Here is a 22,355-nt window from a genome sequence, read left to right on the forward strand (position 1 = left end):
AAAAAAAAAATCAAATGCAACTTGTAAATTGTAATTGAGAAAAACCGAGCCAGATGAAAAGACCAATTATCCCCAAAAGAAATGTTAGGTCGTATAAATTATGAAGAAGGCTCAAATAAGATTCAATGCAAGACATGAACGTCTCTTTCATCTCGTAACAAACTACAGAATAATATAAGATAAGGATAAATAATAATATAAGCATAAAAAATGCAACGACAGAGGAAACTAAAAGAAAGCAGGAAATGCGAAAATTTAAACTCTATTGATTCATGTTTAGGATGTGTCCACCAGCTAAATTATTTTCTGTTTTGATATTTTAGTGTTTTCTTTTACATTAAACAAATGTTTAAGACACCAACCACTTTTACCTTAAATCATACTTTTAAAAACCAGACCGGTTATCGAACTGGTTAAGGTACCGGGTCAATGGGTCAAAGGTTGAACCGGTGGGTCACTAGTTGAACCCATAGTTTTAAAAATCGGACCGGTCATCGAACCGGTTAAGGTACCGGGTCAATGGGTCAAAGGTTGAACCGGTGAGTCACTAGTTGAACCACATGACTCGATTTTTATTAAAAAATATTCATATTAAATATATTTTATACTTATAAAATTTAATAAATTCATATCTTATTTTAAATTTTAATTTTTCTATCTTATTTAAAATTATTTTTATTTTTATTTTGTAAAAAAATACATAAAAAAATTACATGTTAAACGGTATATTAATACAAATTAAAAATATAAATAATATGTACATATATAATATGCTTGCAATTAATATCACAAAATAATATATGTAATATTTACATAGATATTGCATTATTAAATATATAATTTAAAATTAATAATATACTATAAAAGTTATTTAAGTTGTATATATTGCAAATAAATATATTAGAACAAGTAGTCATTGTTATATTTAATAAGACTCCTTGCTTTTTCATTAAGAGATTCAATTTTCATTATTATTTTTGTGATTTATGGTCCCTTAAAAAAATTTTAAAAAAAAAAAGTGGTTGAACTGGTTTGACCCACCGATTCACCGGTTGAACCGGAAAATTGACCGGTTCAATCCGGTTTGAAACGGGTCAACTGCATAACCGATTCAACTTCATATTCGAACCGGTTGGACCACTGGTTCTCGGTCCAACCGGTCCGACCGGCCGAGTCGGTCCGGGTTTTAAAACACTATGCTTAGGTCTTACCACCAGGAACATCACATCACCTTACCAAGTTGGTCCAAAATCCTTAAACAGGTTTGAGGGTACTTAAACTTTAGGTATAGTTACATTAAGGTGAAGTGAATGAGACAGTAGAGGGAGACAAAGTTGGCATGGTGATCTTGGTCATTTTCTCAAATTATATTTGATCTATTGATCGTCCCATGTGGCGCACTTTTATAGCGAGAACAGCTGTAAGAAGGAAGAAATATCCAGAACACTAACAGAAGCTACAAAGCTTCACATTAGTTATCATATCTACAAATTTGGTGTCACTTCCATGTGTAGCTCTGTTATGATTCTTCTTCTAAATTATTGCTTTTAAGATATTACAGCTAGTATAACAAAAGAATTTCAACTACATTTATCTTCTTTTTCAAGAAAAAGGATATAATTCTAAGAACGATTATTCTTTTTATGGTATAAATAATGAACCTTCCCCTAAAAAAATAAAATAAAATAAAATAAAATAATGAACCTTGTAACTAGTCCTCTAACTTATTACTTTTTTTATTATTGGTATTATGATTTGTTAACTTATACGTAATACCTCAATTCTACCATTAAGTTTTCTAACTTATTTAAAAACAGATACTTGGATCCCCAGAAAAAAAAAATCTATTTAAACAAAATACCAATAATAATGTGGGAATAACAAAAATTTCATTGAATGAAAAGAAAAATTAAACTGACACTTGATAACCTGAGAATTTATTATATATGTTTTTTATCATCAATTTATTATATATCGATATTGATAAGAAAAATATAAATTAAATAATGGGATTTTTGTATGCATTTAAATAAATTAATTACCATCTTACGTTTTATTTTATACACTAAATGGTAAAATCATTTTTTGTGACATTTTTTATCATTAAGAACTGTTGAGTTTTGAGTAAGATTAATATTTATGTGTTTGGAAATATTTTTTTTAAGTAGATAACTAAAATTGTACAACAATTTTTATAATATTAATTTTATATTTATCTCTCAATCGATTCATTTATTATAAAAAAATATATATCATTAATGATTGAAAGATATACATAAAATTAATAACATTAATGTTATACAAGTTATATAATTTTTGTTGTATGGAAACAATTTTTTCTTTTTGGCAGAGTTAAAGTTTGGATAATTCTTGTGATCTTTTGCAAGGTTAGGAAACATCATCAATATTAGTGAAAAATTGTAGTCGTGGGAGATAGTCTAAGAATTGAGCAAGAGTATCAATTAGTATGAGTGAAAGACTCAGCTAGTGTGAGTGGAAGAATTAAACTTAAAAATGTGTGTTTAGAATAGTTACAAATTTTTTAACTCTTATTTTAAAATATAAAATATAAAATAAAATATGTTCAAATAAATTAAGTTGACTTAATTTTTAGTTTATTTTTAAATATATTCTTCGATTTTAAAAACTAAAAAAAAATGGTTATATATTTTTAATCATACAAACAAATCATCCAGTTCTTCTATCTCTTTCAAAAACTCTTGCAAAAAAAATGTAATTATAATCGCAATATCACTAATATTTGGAGTTGTCAAGGGGTGAGAAGTAGCTCGATACAGTCCGAATTTTATGAGTAACATTTTGTTAGGTTGGTTTAGTTTATTGACTCGTTGAACAAAGTAAAATTAATTTATTTTATACTTTTACAATTTTATATGTATTTTTAAATAAAAACAAATCAAATTAATAGACTCAAAATTTTTTAATCTGAATTTTACGGGTCTGATCTAAATCATTTACCATAATTCTTTTTGAACCTCAAAATAAAATAGTCTGCTTGATGACAATAAAATTAGTTAGAATGTAGGAATATTGTCAATCTTGGGCAGTGTGCTTCATTGTTGAGTGGATACTAATATTATTATTATTAGGATTATCATTTTCATTATTACTATGATTTGCTATCAATTTTTTTTTTCTTCTAACAATTGATTATTAGACATGACAATAAAATAGGTTGGACCTGAGTTTTGCCTTTCTCATAAAAGTTAAGTAATTTTAGGTTGAGTTTAGGAAAAAAGATAAATATTCAGATTCAAACTAATTCCCGGAAACTTGTGTATATATAACTCATTACCTTTTTTAAAATTCAATTTGCTTCTATATATCAAGTATATTTTTAATAAAATGTGTGATTTCAACTTTAGTATTATTGTTTTTATATATTTTCAATAATTATATAAAAAAATAAGTTTAATAATAAAATCCTAATTCTATCTTTATCCGAATAGGTTTAACTTTGAAATAGATAATACATCTGAATACTTATTCTATAATCTGACTTTTATAGATGAAAAAAAATCCAACCTCAAATCTGATTACGTAAATTTTTATATGTATTTTAAACAAAATGTGTGATTTCAACTTTAATATTATTATTTAATTTTTTCAATAATTATGAAGAATAAGTTTAATAATAAAATCTTAGTTCTATCTCAATAAGTAGGTCTAAGTTTGAGATGGATAATACATCCTAAAACTCACCCTATACTCTAATTTTATCAAATTGATAAAAATTTCAATTCAACTCAATCAAATTATATATTTTTTTTCCTGTAAAATACTACATAAAACTCATGTACGTGTATTAAACTACTAATGTATGACAAGTTAATTTATTTATCAAATGAATCAAACTGAATTTAATTATATATTTAGTAAACTTAATTTTTCACTTCAAATTAAAATTTAATTTACAAACTAATTTCTTTTATTAATTTAATTAACTATTCTAGTCTCAAACTAATTCTTAGATAGAATATATATACAAATCCAAAGAATCGAAAACTCACCGTCATTGCACATCATGTATGAAAGGCAAGTTATCAAGCATCGGTTACTTAAACATGTTTAAAAGTTAAATTTTTGATTATGCATGTAAAGAAGAATTTGTTAGAAAAGATCAAACTTATTTAACAATATCTATGTTTTGAAAATAATTAGTCCAACTATATATTCACAACATAAATATGAATAAAAATAAGTTTAATTATGTTTTTAGTTTTCTAAATTTATATTATATTTTTTCTATTTTCAAATTTAAATATGTGTTTTTAATCTTTAAAATATAAAAAAAGTATTTTGGTCTATTGAATTAAAAATTTATCTTTTTAATTTTTAAAAAATATTATTTTAGTGATTAATATCACAACTAATATAACTAATAGTAATAAATTTAGAGGAATTAAAATATAAATTTTAAATTTGAGAGATCAAAATAATATTTTTAAAAATTAAAAAAATAAAAAACATAAGTTTCAAATTTATAAAAAAAAAGAAGGTATATCTTATATTTAAAGACTTAAAAATATGTTTAAGCCATTAAAAAAGCAATATCAAAATATAGAGAAGTTAGTGAAGTGTTGGCTACTTGGCTGTTAGTTCCAATAGACATTGAAGAATGAAGAAGAGCCCCGCCAAAACTTGAAAGCTCCTCTTTCTACCAACCTTTCCCTCTGTTGACTGGTAGTTTTGAATCTCTCATATTTTTCCACCTCCGCTAACTTTATTCTGCTTCTCTCTTCATGAAGATCCCCAAGCACCCACTATTTTATGCATCATGGAACAGTTCTCTCAACCCTCACCTCGTCCCAGCCCCCCTCAACTCTCTGACCACCTTCTTCATTCCGATCAAGTCCCTCACTTTGAAGTGGTTTCAGAAGAAAAAGAAGAACATGAGTTTGAGGGCAAAGAAGAGGAGTATTTCAGAGAAAGAGTTGAGAGACTGGAGAGTGAGAGGGAGGAGAGAAATGGGGCCATGTTCAAGGCTTTGGAATCTCTCACTTCAACTAAGGATAGTTTGTCTAGAGTGATAGAGGGGTTGGAGGGAGAAAAGGATGAAACTTTTGTAGAAGATGGTAAAGGGGAGTGGTTAGGTGTGGAATCAAGGATGCTGTTGGAAGAGGCAAGGTTGATCTCAAGGCTTGCCATTGAGGTCGAGACAAGGGTGGATAGGTACAAGAACATGAGGAGGAAGGAGAAGAGAGAATTGGAGAGTAGTTTGGTCAGCTTAACTGAGGAGAATAGGGATGTTAATAACTTGCTTAGGATTGCTTTGTTGGAGAAAGAGGCATTGGAGAAGAGAATAAAGGGACATGATCATAGAAGGATGCCCCTTTTGCAGTTTGGATTGCAGAAAGTTGGATTTGGGTTCATGATGGGAGGGGGGAATAATGAAGAATCAACAGAGAGTTGTGGGTCTAAATCAGATGGCAGTGAGTGCGAAGAGGAAGTTGTTAGTCTGGTAAGCTCGTATTATCTTTAATTCCTTATAATTGGTGTACAAGTTATTAGGTTTGAAACCTATTATCTTTCTTACGAAATCCTTATATAGTCCGGTAAACTTTTATATATCTGTAGGAGAACTTGACTTAATATCAATTGGCTTTAAGATGAAATCTAATACTGTATCAAAACTTATAGGTCATCTTGGTAAATTGTCTATTTTGTTAGATCCCCGTATCATCTAACAAGGGGAGAAAAAGGACACGAACATAAAGGATTATAACATTGCTTATAGGTAGTTTTACACTTGACACCCTACTATTGCAAACCTGTGATGTTGTTAGGACCAAGATTAACTCCTTTGTGCTACAATTTGCTAGTCACTCTATTTTTTTTTTTTTAATATCTCTCGGTGCCCATCTATTGCATCAGCATCATATTTAGTTATATTTATCGCATCTTTATGTGTTGCTTTTAAAAAAAAGGTGACATTTCTCATAGATGACAGTTGTAGCCTGTTCTGAAATTTATGGTCATTTTCCAAGGCCTCAACGGTGGAAAGGATAATGAAGAATCTACGTCTTGAAATCACTCAATTGAGGAGATCTTTGGGAGAATCTAGGTACTTTATGATCTAATATTATATTGAGTTCATACATTATTGTTATCACAGTCTCAAACACTTGTAAGAGAAGAAAACAAATAGTTGAATGAAAAGTAGTAGTTTATGCACTTTAATTTTTTTTATAAGTCCTCTTATCTAACTTGTTTCAAAATTTGAAGCGCATAATTTGATTTTGACTTATCAAATAACTGTGATTTTTTTTTTATTTCTTTACCTATAAATATTTATGGAGAAGTTCATCTCAACTTAATTATAGTGATATGGTTTTTTTTGCTAATGCTGCATAATTTGCAATAAAGCGACATTACAGTTACATGCAAAGCCCATTCAGATGCCTCCTACTTTTCTTTGATACTGCTAGATAAAAATATGAGCAATTTATACACTCTTGGCTTATACAAACGCAAAAGTTAAAATACCTTCAGATTGATTAGGCTATTTTAGCTTATTTTGTTTTTACAGAAATCTGGCTTGTTGCTACAATTCATGAGTATATTGAGTTTAAGTCCTTGGTTTTGGATTACTTATCATGAAAATCATGCCAGGTCAGACACAGAGCGCCTCCAGTGTCTCACAGAGAAACAGGCCAAAGAAATTGCAGAAAACAAACTCTATATTAAGGAGTTAGAAGATAGAGAGAGAATCTTGGCTCAAAATGTAATCACCTGCTTCATCAATAAATGAAATAATATTTCACTTAGAAAAGCTCTTTTGCTTACTAGACTTTTCCTTTTTGTCTGACTTGCCAACAGGTAGAGGAGTTTTTGATGGAAATCAAAGCAGCGGAAGAAGAAGTTGCTAGATGGAAGGAAGCTTGTGAGTTGGAAGTTGAAGCTGGAAAGAAAGAGATTGAAGAGCGTAACAAAGTGGTAAAAATTTGTTTTATGCTGTATAGTTTTATATCCTCTTAGTATATCATTTAGGACAAAACTTGGATGCAAATTTTTATATTTTGCTTTTCACTTAGAATTAGAGTTTCATTTCAGATAATTTGCATAATAAATGTTTACATCGAAGGACAACATGAAAGTCTATTTAGAGTTACTATCAGTTGGCCTAATGATGGGAGGTTTAAGTAGTTAGCAAAAGGTTTTAGCTAGGTTCAAATTTCATTCCTGCCACTTCATTTCTATAACAAAAAAAAAGGAATTTTGGTTATATCACTTGCCATAAAATGCTTCTATGTTAGAAGAACATTGATATACTTAAAAAGATTATATAGTATCAACAAAGAATAGTCTTTCTTTGTTTAATTGTCATGGTTGGATGCTAAATTACTCTATAGTTTCTTTGTTTAAAAAGATTATAAAGTTTATAATTACTCTATTTCTTTGTTTATTAATGCTATGTTTTTGTTCCATGAGGTGGCTGTTTTGAAACAAGAACTACTTAAAACTAGGGCTGCTTTGGACATATCCAATGGAAAATTAAGTCTGAAAGAGGAACTTGCAACTACTGCAATTACTGCACAGGAAGCAGCAGAGAGATCTTTGCAGCTGGCTGATACTAGAGCAGTTGAACTTCGCTACCGGGTTGAAGAACTAACCAGACAACTAGAAGAAGCAGAAAAACGTGAACGCAATAGCCATAAAGTGAGACGCTTTTGTTGGCCATGGCAACTTTTCAAATTGAGCTCTGGCACTATAGCAAACACTAGAGTTGGAAATGCCAAAAGGATGCTACCAGAAATGCAAGCCTTAATTTAATTAACTGAAATGTGTACATATCATAATTTTCCAAAACAACGAGTTGATTCATCTTAAATTTCATTTTCCCGTGTTTTGTAATAATTCACCTGTTGTTATTGTAAATGTGGGATATTTTTAAGAATTCATCTTAAATGTTTAGATACAAATCTAGAAAGATTTTTAAGAATTTTTTTATTGAAAAATATTCTTTATTTTCAATAGAAAAGTTCTCGAGAGTTCTTTTAAGTTGTATTCTAATAGGCTAATTGTTGAAGTTGTTTAGACATCATAATCACCATATCTTCATGACGATACCTTCTAAAGTGACATTTGATTAACCTCAATTAGTGTGTGAAGGGGTAACAAATAACTAGGATGCTGCCAATATGCTTCTACTGTGTTGTGGAAACTGTTCTGAAACAATTTCTACTAAATTTATCATTCTCCTCTTCATGTTATTCCATCTTTGAGCCACAACTGCACAGCAAAAAGGATCACAGAAAGAATGAACGAATTTCGTTCCCAACAATAATTTATAAACTAATCAATTTAAGTTGACCATTATTTCTTAAGCAGAATGTGGCCATGCTCATCCTTGTCAAAAAGACGCTCAATCATTTCATCCCAAGTTTCATCTACTGTACTCCTACTAGTTGAGCCAAGAGAAGATTCAGCATGTGACCTTCTTGAACTCTGCTCTCCCTCCTCATCAAAAGTTCCATATTGTGATGGTGGTGTATAAGCATGTGGAACATCTAATGTTTTAGCCCTTTGTAATGCTGCATTGTATTCTTGACTGTGTCTAGCTAATGTTTCTTGCCGCTCCATGATTTGCTTAGTAGGTATTTCCAATGTGTTATCTTTCTCCTTCATCAACTGCAGTTGGCAAAAACCAAATGGCAAAGGTTGACTATCATGCATTGAATAAAAAGGAACGGTATTCTGAATATGTTTGTTGTGTCAATATGTTTTCAGTGTACAGGACTATATGTTCAAACTTACATCTAGAGCCCTTTGGGCTTCTTTCTCTATCCAAATAATGGCATGATCAGATGTAGCATTACAAGAAAGGACTATATGTTCAAACCTTCCATCTACCGGAACTGCTGTCCTTACAACTGGGGGAAACCTCCCCATTCTGCACATAAAAGGTGTTAATGTGAAAGCCAAAAGTAAAGTTTATATAAACATCTTTTTTAATGTGACCGTATTAGCATATTTTCCAATGGAAACTGCAGGTAATTTCCAAAAGTACAGTTACAATTCTGCATAAGATCATTTTGGAACCTTAATCACACCTGAAAGGCTTTCTCTCAACAATGTGATAAAGCCGACCAGGAGCATAGAGTCTCCTCGGATCTTGTAGCATCTTCTCCTCTGGTATACATGTATCCTTCAGGCACCTCAAGCACAATAAGCATGGCAAACTGCCAACCCAAGAACCTTGTTAATTCATATTTCTTAGTACTACCATGGTGCTCCTTATTAAGCTGAAGAACCTTACAAAGCTGTGCTTGTTACAAATAACTTGCACTTAACAAAAAAGACATCAAACAAATCGTACAAATTTGGTACCTGGCACGCCCCACTATCCACAACTTGCAAAATCAAAGAAAATGAACTTAGCTAGAGGGACAAGTGGACAACATGGCAGGTAGACAGGTGGAATCTTAAAACGAAGACCAGCACCACTAGAAAGAAGCATATTAGGAAAGGAAAGATACCACTAAAAAAAATCATGGTACAAAAATCTAAAGTTTATCAAATAGCATCTCAGTCTTATTCAAACACTATTTGGAAACCTCAAAGCAAAAGTAGTTCCAAAACTGAACTTTGGAGATCCAAAAAATTCAGAAATTGGAGAGTTCAGAATGTCAAAAGCCCAAAACTGACTTAGGTGTGAAAATGGTTGGAATTGGCTTGGTCAACAATTCATCAACTAAGTTAGCAAACCATTCTTTAGCAAACTAGATCACACTCTATCTTTGTATATTAAGCAGGATAACAAGGGAGCTACTCTTATACAAGGCTTTATGACATACCAGAAAAGAGACTTGAATATATCTTCCAATGGAGTGGCTGTCCTTGGTAAGAAGTCATCCTGATCAAGCAAAGGAGTAGTTAACTTCCAAGTACAAATGCTTTAATTTTACCTTCATCACAATTCACAACCTACTGGATGTAAAAATATTCAAAAGGATACCAAGGATTCTTCAACTGAACAAAAAGATTCCGATAACTTGCCTGAAGCACAACAGAGTTGATTACATCTGCATATCTGACTGCCAAATTCAGTGACATACACCTAGCAGGTGCAATAGCATAGCACCTGACCCTCTTCCTCTGAATATGTCCAAGCTTATCGTGATTTTGCACCACTACCATGCTCAACATTGCTGCCACTCCTGATCCAAGGGAATGTCCAGTAAAAGTCAGAGAATAGTTTGGATACTCCTCTACCAATTCCCTCAAAATTTCACATTCAGCATCCATAACCCATCCAGCGGCCTTCAACAGCCCATTGTGAACATACCCCCCATCAAACTTCCTCTTCCCCAATCTGTTATCCAACAGCACTGCATAGTCACTCTCCTTAGCCAAATTTAGTCCCCTAATGGCAAGAACTATATCGGCATGATCATGATCAAGATACAGTGTATAGGGTGGGGCCCGCCCTTGTGTATCTTCGTATGTCTTCTTGAGTATTAACCAATCAGGGTTGATTCCATAGCCACCAGGAGGCGCCCAAAGAGGGTGTCGAATATCATCTTCATACACGGCTAAAATATATCGGCAAAGGCGAGGAACAGGCTCAAATTCTTCTACTGTGGCAAGGCCCCAAGTTTCACTGTCATGGCCTGCTGTGTAGATACATCTTTTCCAAGCCCAACGAGCACAAGCCAGACAGTACACACACTCTACAAGAGGCACACCGCACAGGATTGACATTTACCTATAGCCTAGGCATACCAAGTATGCTGAATACCCCCACAAAATGGCAAATTTCCTGAATGCAATGACTTGCTTTTACAGAAATAAATATGAATTCCAAATGTGAAACTTGAAGCACAAACTAAAATGGTACAAGTGTACCATGTATCTTTTTTTTTTTTTTTTATCGATTGGAATTACGATGATAACCACATTAGGACACTTACTACTCCATTAATGTATTGTGTATCTTGTACAATAAACGGGATATTGACAATGTTGAAATTGTGGATTTCAACAGTGATCACAAAGAAGCTGTAACTTAGGGTAGTAGATGTATCAAAAAACAAAAACAAAAACACTATGAGTAAGATGAGATGAAACAATTCAAGCCTTCTAGTGGGTAAGTAGCTAGCTACTATACAATCTGGAGAATTTAATAAACTGAGAAAAAGTTTCAGAGGGGTTGATGAGTATCAAATTGGAAACAGATACGCTTTCCAGGGGAAGCCACAAACTCAAGGACTCAAACTCTGCAACTTCAGCCAATGTCAATAATGATCAGTTTGGTCACAGATTCGAAAATTTTGCCATTTGACAAATAAGAAGACTCGAGTAATAGCATGCAACAATGAAACAAGGTGGAAAAATTATTATATAAAAAAAAAAAAGTGAAAACAATTTGTACCAAATATCTGCGTTGATCAAAGAATCCAGTACAGCAAAGCACCAAGAAAAGAAAATTTGGCTGGAGGCATTGAAAATCTGACAGTGTCATGGTATCACAGGCTTAAGGTTGGAAAACAATCTCCTAGGAGGTTCTTATTATTTATATAATTAATATAATTTTATACAAGTGAAAATACTGATCATATAAAACAAGTTTATCACCTACATTAAAATGTGGGTTTTCGTTAAATACACTTCTTTTCACTAATAATATACCTCTTTCACGCCAAATATACTCTTTTAAAAAAAATACTTTCTAAACGAGTAAAATCATATTCTAAAAAATATTTTTTAGACCTGTGTATTTTTGTTTGTTTAATTTTCTTTTACAGAAAATCACCTTTTTTATTTTAAGTGATTTTTACATGTTTGGATATTTTTAAAAAAAAGGAGAAGCAGGAAAAAGCATAAAACTGTTTTTTATATAGAAAAAACACCAAGTTTAAAGTAGTTGCCGTGGCAGAGAAACAAGAAATTTAAAATAAAATAAGAGTGATTTTAATTTAAAAAAAAACTTTTTATGATGGGGTAAACAAACACATAGTAATTTCTGCTTATTTAAAAATCACTTAAAAAAAATCACTTCTTTGTAATCATTTTTGTTTAGTTTAAACAAACAAACTCATTTGCTTTTTCAAAAGGTACTTTTCAACAATATATTTTAAATAAATTATTTAAGTTCTATTTAAAAACATAAAATAATATTTTCTCTATAAATTTTTTATTTTATTTTATAATTTTGAAATAATATTTTTAACACTTAACACTTATAATTTTTAACACTTAAAATTTTGAAATAATTTTAAAAGAAAAAACGTAAATAGAAAGAAATATCTCACTAAATAATCAGTCAAGTTTTCTGAAAACTAATGTATAAACCTAGTACAAATTATGTATGGGCATTATTTTTTTATTAATTATAAAAAATAAAATTTAAAATTTAAAAGAATAATAAATAAGAAATTAAAAATATAAATTGATTTTAGTTTTATCATAGTCAAACAAACGGATGATAATAAGATATTGGGTCCCTTTTTGACCCATTTTATAATATTTTTTATCCAATCTCACTAAAAATAATCATTTTAATTTTTCAAAAATTAATCGTAAGTGATTATAAAAAATAATAAAATTATTATTAAAAAAAACTGTCTACCTTTTAAGCTAATTAATACCTATACCAATGCGTACAACAGTGGTTTTTGTTTTGGTTCATGATATATACACCTTCTTTTTTTATAAGTACACCTCCTTTTAAAAAAAATAATTAAAATTTTAAAATGTTTTTAATTGTTTGTTTTAAATTTTTTAATTTTACATCTACAACATTTAATTTAGTACTTTTTTTCACATATCTTTCCTCTTTTTTTAATTTTTAAATGTACTCCCTTATTTTTCCTTCACCCCACCTATTTTAGTAGCATGTGAAAATTGAAAGAGAAAAAAAAATATGTGAATAAAAATAAGAAAGTAGCAAATTGAAAGTTGAAAGTGTAAAATTAATTTTTTTAAAAAAATTATAATATTTTATAATTTTTTTTTTAAAAGAAGAAGATGTACTTATAAATAAATAAAAAAGGAGGTGTATATATCACGAGCTTTTTGTTTTTGACAACTCGATTCATGGGCCGGCCCAGTTGTTAGCCCGAAGTGGATCCACAGCCGAACTTGAGTCTCTAATAAAAAGCGAAGCAGCTTCTTAAAAACCCTAGTTCGTCTTCTCTCTTTCACCGCACACTCTGGTGTTAGGGTTTCTGAAGCTTCCAAGCAGCAGGAGAGGTATTGTCCTGTGCCTCTGATCTTCTTCTCGCGCTTATCTTAACGCAAAATTACAATTTCTCATTCATTGTCGAGCATTTGTTTCTCATTGCATGAATCATTAACAATTGTTAAGCGTGTTGGGTTTGTGGCAGGAAAATGGCTCCCAAACAGCCTAGTACGGGTCTGTTTGTCGGACTGAACAAGGGTCACGTTGTCACCAAGAAGGAATTGCCCCCACGCCCCTCAGATCGTAAGGGGGTAAGTTTTCTTTTTTATTTTCAAGTTTGATTCAGTTCTATAGTCTCTTATTTTTAGGTTGTTAGTGGTGGTTTTGGAGTCAAAGTATCATCCGATGCTGTTACTGGGTTCTTAGAATCTGTTTTTGTCTTTCTAGTTGGAATGATGAGAGAGGCATTGTCTTGCTGAATAACATAGAGGCTATTTTTGTTTTTTAGTTTTCTGTTTTTCTATAGCGTTTATTAGGTTTCTGATTGAGTTGAGTAGTTTTCTCATACGGGGGAATTGCGAGAACAACAGCAAAGGATTGAGGTTTTTGGTACTTCTCCGTTTTTACTGGAGTCAATGTTTGTCAGTAGGGAGCATTTAGATTTTTCCCAAGCTGATCCCGATCCTTGGGGACCCATTTTCTCTTCCTCCTTTTCGTTTTCACCCTTGATAAACTGTATTATTGGTTGTGAAATGTAACTTTATAATCTGCAGGCGTAAAAGACAAGCTTTAGGTTAAAATGTTGGTTGTTAATTCTTGGGTCTTCTTTGTCAAGCTGTGTAATAGATGAAAAGTAAAGGGGAAGCCTGATGTCTAATGCATCCACCATAGGACTTTCTTAGATAGATATACATTAATTTTATTTCTTTTCTTTTTAATTTGCTTATCTTATATGTGATCCTAAAATATATGAACTTAAAACAGAAAACAAGCAAAAGGGTGCACTTTGTGAGGAACCTTATTCGGGAGGTTGCTGGTTTTGCACCTTATGAGAAGCGTATAACTGAGTTGCTCAAGGTTGGGAAGGATAAGAGAGCACTCAAGGTTGCAAAGAGAAAGCTTGGAACTCACAAGCGTGCAAAGAAGAAGAGAGAGGAGATGTCCAATGTTCTCCGAAAGATGAGGTAGTTTTATGGTCTATTTTCAATATTATGTATATCCTATATAATTTGTTATTCTGACTGCATTATTGATTGAGTGTTAATTTCACTTATGTTATTTTCTCCATTGTGTGCAGGGCTGGTGGAGCTGGAGACAAGAAGAAATGAGTCTTGCTTACTCTGTTCTAGTTTTGTTAGATGGACCGGTGTATTGATGGATAAGCTGTCTTATTTTTTTGCTTTGGTTCAATTAGTTTACTTCAAGATTTTTGTTTGAGAAATGTGTTTTGCTTAACCTAGACATGATTTATGAAAAAAAAAAATACAATTGGCTTATTCTGTTTTACCTGAAAAATGAGTTACAATCCTTTTTTAATTGAACTTCGCATCGTGTGAGTTGCCCGAGTGGTTATATTGCAGAGTAAACTCTGATCGGGGGTTTGGTATGCTAAAAATGTGACAATCATAGGTATATGCAGTGTTCTTTGTGTTATTATTGTTTTCTATTTATATAAATTAGAATAGTTGTTTTGGAGCGAGCGGTCTTTTAAACTGATTTTCTTAAACGAGACAAGCTCTTGTATATGAAGATTTCGTGTTCTTGTTTGCCTCGCAGGGATGATGTTTAGAAAGAACCAATTGTTCGTTTTCTTGCAGAGTAAAGAATCAATTGACTTTAGGATGATGTTTTTTGTGATTGGCATAAGGCACAAGAAATGGGACATTTTTCACCATTATTTGTGAGAATGGCGATGCTTTTGATAAGAATAATATTATTTTAACGTTTTTTTAGTCATTATAATAGTAGGAAGAGGATAGGAGTGGGGGACTAGGTTATAATGTAATTGAACTAGAGGACATAAATTCTCCAAGTAAGCCTAGGGGCATCTGCGGGTGAATGATTCGTTGCTGACGTGTTTGGGAGTATATTTTGCAAAACATAAGACTGCACTGTCAAATAAATTTTATTCCTTTAATGAAAAATGCAATCCTGGATTTGTTTAAAAATAAGTAAATTTTGATGGGGTTTTGAACGATTATTTTTAATTTGTAATTTTAGCTAAATTTAATTTTCATTATTAAGTTTTTATATAATACATTATTTAAAATGTATTTAATTATACAATTGAATTTGATTAGAATAAATTGCATGAACAGATGTCTATTTAATGAGCATTCTGGTATAACTTAGGAATGCTTCATATTCATTTTTTTATTGCATCAAATTGTTCTTACCATCCTTAAGGCTGTACGAACATGGGTGGAAGTCTTTTTAATGTGAAATATTGAATGAGAATTATTTCAAAATTGCATTTACATCTATGACGGTGTAACATTCTATATTGGATAGGTATAACATTTTTAAGTTTCTGCCCAGAATGTGGATCTTGAATTATGCCGAGGACCATTCCTTGCATGGTCATGCTCAAAAACTATCTCAGCGTGCTTCAAGGAAGTTTTGAAACTCCACTGTGCAGACATGCTTGTGCCATAAAGATAACAAGTTTAATTACAACTGGTTATTACAACGCCACAATTCCTAATTATACAAAAATGACATGGTTCACACGAGTATGATGTATACCAAAATTCGCTGAACATGACAGCACTTAAAAAGGGAGAGAGGGAGAGATCAGGTCTTGAACTTTTGAGTGAGCTTCTCAACTCCTTCTCTACAGTCATCTGCAACTCGCTTTGCCCCTTCTTTGATGGCAAATCCAAGATCAAAGGCACTTTGCTGCACCTCATGAGCTGACTTACTTGCCTTTGAGATGGCAGCTTCTCTCAATTCTTCAGTTTGTTTTCTAGTTTTGCATGCCCATTCTCTCAATCTTGTTACGATGTGAGAAATTATGTGGATAATCTTGTCAATCATATCTCTAGATCTTCCCCTCACATCTGCTGCCATTTCTTTTAGCTTGTCCACTAAGTTGTCAGCACTGTCAACCGTGTCTTGAACCGATAACGGCTCCTCGGCAGAGTCCTCACAGATATCATCATCAACTACCACTTTGATTTCATTCCTCTCCCAACGATCTCTAGCCCTGTCCAAGGCCACTACATGTTCCCTGACTCGTTTGGCCTCGTCCTCTGTCCATGCCCTGAAACCAAACAGTTAATGTAACTTTATGCCTAGACTAGAGACAAAATGGGTGCTCCTGAACTATTTTGTTTACTGTGATAACAGATAACAAAACTATGTCTAAGCATAGTAGCCAATTATAATATCTATAATGCCAACATTGGCTTCAATAGTTCAAGAAGATCTACAAGCAAAGTATCTGACAGGTTAAAAAAAAGAGTCCTGCTGATTTTATGGTACTGAAGAATAATAGTGGCGTATGATTGATTTTGACCATCAACATCAATATATGACTGTAAATCATAACGCAAGAAATACTTGTATTTTAAGAACCATTTTTGAGGTAATATAATATAATACAATGTAAAAATAAACCAAAAATTTAGAATTCAGATATAAGGAATATGTCTGGTTGAAAATCTAGAAAATCTCGAGACTGAAGTAGAAACAAGAAAATATTTTGACCAAGTAGAAAGCACCAAACCAAGAAACATAAATGGATCAACAAATTAATATAGTTGGAATTAATGCATATATCAATTGAATAATTACATATCAATCAAGATTCTAGAGTACAATACAAACAGTAAAATGTGAATATATATATAAAGAGAACAAAGATTCACTTACTCCAATAATAAGTCTACTTACACTTACTTCATTTAATAACTCATGTTTTGTAACAAATTTTAACTATTCAATTGTTAAATTAAAATTTTTTAATATATAGATTAACTTTGCAAATTCTTAAAAATTTTGAAAACTATTTGATACTTTGTTTCATTAATTCAAATTAACGGATAATCATAAATGCATTTCATACATTGATTTGAATTAACAAATTAGAGTACCAAATAATTTTCAATTTTTTTAAAAAATTTATAAACTTGATCTAAACTTTTAATTTAACGGTTAGATTATTAAAATTTGAAGTAGAACACGAGTTATTGAATAGAATAAGTCTAAGTGGATCCCTTCTCATATATATATGAGGAGGGTTATAATAACACTGATGCAACTTTGACTAAATATTACACATCTCAATAACTTTATATTAAATGTGAATTTTGTAAATCCAACCGTTAGATTGAAAGTTCATATCACTTTATATGTATATCAAATTTTGTTAAAATTGAACAAGAACTTGAAAGTAATCAAAATGTTAATATTTTAGTATATTTTAAAATGTATATATTACATCAATTTTGTTTTATAAGAATGAAGTTTCAAATCATCTTGGATTAATATAAAATTTTATATATATGATCTAAGAGAAAAACTTTCGATCTAACGATTGAATTTACAAAATTCACATTTAATATAAAGTTATTAAGTGGTGTAATATTTAATAAAAGTTACACCGATGTTATCAGACAACCTGTCCCCAATTGTTTTATGCTTTTACCATATCAATAAAACCATAACTTAAAGCTGATCAAACAAATTTAGTTACTTTATGAGGTTTCATAATTTTACCTGACCATTGACAAGGCTTTTCGTTCAATCTCTAGCTCATACTGTAATCGTGTAATATCCTTGTTTTCAACTTCTGCTAGCTCCCGAAGCTTGCTAATCCTCTCTTTTTCATAAGCTATTTCTACCCTGTTACCAATAAGGTTTTGTAGTTGGTCCTCCGCCTCATGTCTTAAACTAGAAAAAACATCCCTTTGCGTTTCAATGGCAGCTCGTTCCTTTATCAAGGAAATTATATCTTCTTCTCTCTCAGCTCTCAACCTTTCCAACTCACATATTGCCTCCTCAGCCATTCTTTCAACAGCATTGATCTTCTCCCTCTCTATGGAAAGCTTCTCTTCAAAACTTGCATTGATGTCCTTCTCAATTTGAGCTACTAAAGCACTATGAGAAGCAACAGCGTTTTCAGCCAAAGTTTCTGCCTCAATGCGTGCAAGCTCTTCATTAATTACGTCAAAAGCATCTCTAGCAGCAAGGGCTATAGCAGCTTGGGCCTTGGTTACTGGTTTATGCGGTTGGAACAATCGTGTATAACCTTAACCCCCCGAGAAAAGAGAGAGAGAAGAAACAGTTAAAATCAAATGCAGAAAATAATTTTCAGAGAAATGAAAGAAAAACACATATTCACAACCATACAGACATCCATTTTCAAAGACTTAAAAAGAGAATGTGACTTACCAAATGCAAGAGCTATTATTCCATGATCCCCAGCAGATACATCAGCTACAATTGCAGGGCATGCATCAGAGTGTATCTTATCGGCGTCTATAAAACCAGAAAGTTGGTACAGCATCTGCCCATCAATTATCATGTTTGAAGCAAACAACTGATTAGTTACGGTACAACTAGAAAAACATGAATAGATTAAGTACATCAGACCAAGCAACAATTTTAAGAAACCTTTCTATCTGCTTCCGGAAGCTGTCTATTCTCTAGAACCATTTTCCAACTAACAAGATCCTGACGTGATAAAGGGCTGCAAGAAATGAATATAGGAGAGAAGGGAAATCACAATCATAGCCTAAACCCTAAACCAGCTTCTGCCAGGCCTAATACAAAGTTACAAGATGAAAAGAAAGGAAGATACAGTGTCAAAATTGTGAATAATTAAAAAATTCGGGAGAACTCAAATAATATTGAATAAAAACTGTGTTGGCCCAGTAGAAGAAAGGTAACCACAAATCATATATCCAATTCCAAATTTAGTAAAGCATACCTTTCAGGGGAGAAGTAAAATGGGCCATAGTCTTTGTCTGTAGACAACTGTCTAAAACGTCTTGAAAGCCTGCTTTCGATAAGTCCAGCTTCTGCCACACCTGAAATATCCATATTCTTTAGACATGATATGCTAGAAGAAAGACATACATACTGACAAACTGTAATATTAAAACACACATTCACATATCCTACTCTAACCTTGAATGGAAGAAAAATCAGGGTCCTCAGGGGTGATATCATCAAATGCAAGCTCAGTAACATTGTCTATGTACATGGCAGGATATACCTTTGAGATTGTTTTCCTGAAAAAGTAATCATAATGGCACACAGATAGCCGCATATTATAACAATAGCAAATAGCTAACCTTTGTTTATATTTTGTTATGTCACATAAGAGTAAAAGGGAGAAAAAAAATAAACAACTACCTCGATAGAGCACTACTAGCAGCCACTAACCATCGAGCATACTCACGGCGTGTGCATAAATCACTGGGTTGAACTTCAGGTTCAATGACCTGATTATGTAGCAAATTTTCAAACAAAACTAAAATTTAACCTACTATCTCTTAATAAATATGAATAAGAACAAAGAAATACCCTTATAGCTTGCAAAGCAGCTAATGCTTGTCCCTGAACTTGATCGACAACTCCAGGAACCAAAACCTTTCCAGGAAGCACCTTTACAGCTGCAGAAACTGCTGATGGAGCAGGAATACCAGGTGCAGAGTAAAAGGCTCCAGAATTTGGAGATTCAGATCTACATTTATTAACCTCATTATTATCATTTGTAATCTGTTCGTCAATAAAGTTATTGGTTGATGAGACAAATGATTTTGTAAAGAGGTCATTTTCTGAAAAGTTCTGCTCCTCCAAGGACAACTTGTCTATGACCTGTGGCATGTTGTTCAGGTCAAGATTTTCTTTGGTTGAAAATGATGGAGCATTCTCTTCTGCATCTTCAGGATCTGAAGTTGTTTTATTTGACTGATTACTGACAGCAATATTGACAAGTACACTTTCATTATCGGCAACAAAACTAGAAGCATTAGAAATATTTGAACTTCTACTGCCACTTGAACCAGGAATTTCATCCTGCTGCTCACTTATAGCAGGTAGGGGGTCAGCATCAAAGTTGGACACATTTCTTTGTTCAACAAAGGATGGGTTCTCCTTAAGTTCAGTAATAGAGTATTCTGTATCTACAACAGTGCTACTATCAAAATCTCTAAATCCATAACTATCCAAAGAATCAACTGGTTTTTCCAATCCAGAATCATTCAGTGTCATTCCACCCTCACTGGGAACAACTGACTCAGCATCAACATCTGATCCATGGTGCAATTCTTCTTGAATGGATATGTGTGTACTGGTATTGGTATCATTGTCCACGTTATGAATATCATGTACCAACTGAAATCCTCCATCAGAATCATCAACGATTCTATGGCAATTGGGAATCTTATCTGACTTGGGAGACGAACAATCCCTGGATATATCTATCCGACCTTCCACATTACCATTTCCTTGCTCCATGTTGCCAGCTTTTACATATTCTATTCTGTCAGTACAATCATCAGACAATAAAACCGCTTCCTGATGTATAGTCAAGGGCTTCGTTTGTCCTGATCACAGTCAAATACAGTCCAACAGAGAAGGTACCATGTTAAGCATGTATAAGTTCAATTGCTTCACTCAAACACGGACTAATTCCCTCACGAGAAGACTTGACAGTTGATGCACGACATCAGCAGAAGCAAAAAAAAAAAAAAAAAAAAAAACACACACACACACACTTACTGGCACTGTTTCGTCTGCTGACAAACAAGGCAGCAAAAACAAGCCCTGAAAGAAGAAAGATTCCAGCCACCCCCACTCCCACAGCTCCTGAAAGCAAACTACTTCAAAAGTGTCAAGTTGTGAGGATTACTAAGAGCTTGTTTGATACAAACTTAGAATCGTTTTTTTAGAACTTTTTACTAAAAATAAAGAACTTTTTTTTTTTCAGCTGAGAAGCTTGCCAAAGAATTTTGAGCTTGTATCCAACTTTACGACAAAATGCCGACCTCACAAATCAACACTAACATACCAATAATTAATCCATGAAGCAGGTGCGTTCTAGTACAAGGCAAACAAATGATGGAAAAACCAATCCCATTAAGAGCAACAATGCAAGCAAACATTCAAAATGCAGCAACAAGCACATCAAAATTTAAATAATTACCACGCCGAATAATAACTTGTTAATGAAGAAAACAAATTAGGACAGTTCATATTAGAATAAGTTATTATCTTACAATCGTTAGCAACAGAAAGATCTGGAATTTAAAGAAGTTCCCTCACCTCCATACGATACATTGTTCTTAACCTCGGAATCGGAGCGGTCATTCGACCCGACCCGAATGGGAGGAGTGTCCGACCCGTTTCCGTTATTTGCAACGCAGAGAAAACGAAGGCGGCGATCGGAGTGGGGGAGGCGTGAGTGGAGGAGGATTGGGAATTTAGTGGAATTGGAAGCACTGAAAGCTAATCGAATCTGAAGAGAACTCGGGGCAGTGATCGACGCCATAAGATTTAGATTTTAGAGCAATGTTACTATTGTGTTGAAAAACTCAAATGAGAACTGAGAAGTGACCATTTACAGGAACTCAAGAGTCACTCACTATTCTCTCTATGGCAAATTTGAGACCATGAGGATTGAGGAATATATGTATACCAATGTCCAATCCTATCATCCTTCTTCCCTTCAGTTACACACTTTCTACAAAGTCAACAAATAAAAAATCAACCCTGCCACCATTTTTTTTTAAGGTTATTGTACAACAGAAACATTTTATAATTTTTTTAAATGTTTTCTAATTTTTTATTTATCCCATTTTTTATATTAAATTTTCATATTTTAAAATTGATAATTAAAAATAATCGTATATCACAAGTATTTACTTTAAATCTAAATATAATTTATATGTTTATTTGCAAGAATATAATTTATATATCTAAAATATATATTTATACAAATTTTAAATATAATTTATATATTTAAATATTATTTATCATAAAATTTAATTATATATAATAAATATTTTAGTATATAAAATACACATATTAAAATATTAGTTATTAATATCATTTATTATCATCGTATATTGAGCATTAGGGGTGGCAAAATGGGCCGCCAATGGCCCGCCAAAAAACGGGCCGGGCCGGGCTGGCCCACCAAGGAAAAACGGGTTGAAAATGCTGGCCCGTCCCGCCTAAGGATGGGTTGGCGGGCCAGCCC

General features: G+C 32.3%; 4 protein-coding genes across 7 annotated transcripts; 2 read left to right on the forward strand and 2 right to left on the reverse strand.

Annotated features, from left to right (window-relative positions):
* The first annotated feature begins 4,685 nt into the window (after window positions 1-4,685).
* On the forward strand, window positions 4,686-7,857 carry LOC109815477 (ATP-binding protein). Its single transcript, XM_020380217.3, has 5 exons — window positions 4,686-5,482; window positions 6,009-6,085; window positions 6,634-6,745; window positions 6,841-6,957; window positions 7,453-7,857. The coding sequence occupies exons 1-5, from the start codon at window positions 4,799-4,801 to the stop codon at window positions 7,792-7,794; spliced, it is 1,332 nt and encodes a 443-aa protein (XP_020235806.1). The 5' UTR covers window positions 4,686-4,798; the 3' UTR covers window positions 7,795-7,857.
* A 279-nt stretch (window positions 7,858-8,136) lies between these two features.
* Window positions 8,137-11,534, reverse strand: LOC109815467 (alpha/beta-Hydrolases superfamily protein). 3 transcript variants are annotated; one of them, XM_020380206.2, is made up of 6 exons: window positions 11,396-11,534; window positions 10,021-11,240; window positions 9,819-9,877; window positions 9,075-9,203; window positions 8,779-8,914; window positions 8,137-8,652 (listed from the first exon to the last, which is right to left on the reverse strand). In XM_020380206.2, the coding sequence occupies exons 2-6, from the start codon at window positions 10,723-10,725 to the stop codon at window positions 8,338-8,340; spliced, it is 1,344 nt and encodes a 447-aa protein (XP_020235795.1). In that variant the 5' UTR covers window positions 10,726-11,240; window positions 11,396-11,534; the 3' UTR covers window positions 8,137-8,337. The 3 variants fall into 3 exon arrangements, with proteins under 3 accessions (XP_020235795.1, XP_020235789.1, XP_082916202.1); XM_020380200.3 differs by having other exon boundaries at window positions 10,021-11,246; window positions 11,396-11,529; XM_083060076.1 differs by having other exon boundaries at window positions 10,021-11,525.
* A 1,524-nt stretch (window positions 11,535-13,058) lies between these two features.
* On the forward strand, window positions 13,059-14,659 carry LOC109791363 (large ribosomal subunit protein eL36x). Its single transcript, XM_020350660.3, has 4 exons — window positions 13,059-13,215; window positions 13,350-13,455; window positions 14,129-14,328; window positions 14,442-14,659. Exons 2-4 carry the CDS (start codon window positions 13,354-13,356, stop codon window positions 14,470-14,472), a joined length of 333 nt encoding a protein of 110 aa, XP_020206249.1. The 5' UTR covers window positions 13,059-13,215; window positions 13,350-13,353; the 3' UTR covers window positions 14,473-14,659.
* A 1,102-nt stretch (window positions 14,660-15,761) lies between these two features.
* Window positions 15,762-21,851, reverse strand: LOC109795053 (uncharacterized). 2 transcript variants are annotated; one of them, XM_020354463.3, is made up of 10 exons: window positions 21,419-21,851; window positions 20,876-20,962; window positions 19,676-20,700; window positions 19,505-19,593; window positions 19,277-19,380; window positions 19,077-19,176; window positions 18,761-18,836; window positions 18,539-18,653; window positions 17,864-18,395; window positions 15,762-16,406 (listed from the first exon to the last, which is right to left on the reverse strand). In XM_020354463.3, exons 1-10 carry the CDS (start codon window positions 21,642-21,644, stop codon window positions 15,938-15,940), a joined length of 2,823 nt encoding a protein of 940 aa, XP_020210052.1. In that variant the 5' UTR covers window positions 21,645-21,851; the 3' UTR covers window positions 15,762-15,937. The 2 variants fall into 2 exon arrangements, with proteins under 2 accessions (XP_020210052.1, XP_029126404.1); XM_029270571.2 differs by having other exon boundaries at window positions 20,876-20,973; window positions 21,419-21,556.
* Window positions 21,852-22,355: the final 504 nt, after the last annotated feature.

This window comes from Cajanus cajan, chromosome 7, assembly GCF_000230855.2.
Source record: "Cajanus cajan strain Asha chromosome 7, NIPB_CcT2T_4, whole genome shotgun sequence".
NCBI lineage: Eukaryota > Viridiplantae > Streptophyta > Magnoliopsida > Fabales > Fabaceae > Cajanus > Cajanus cajan.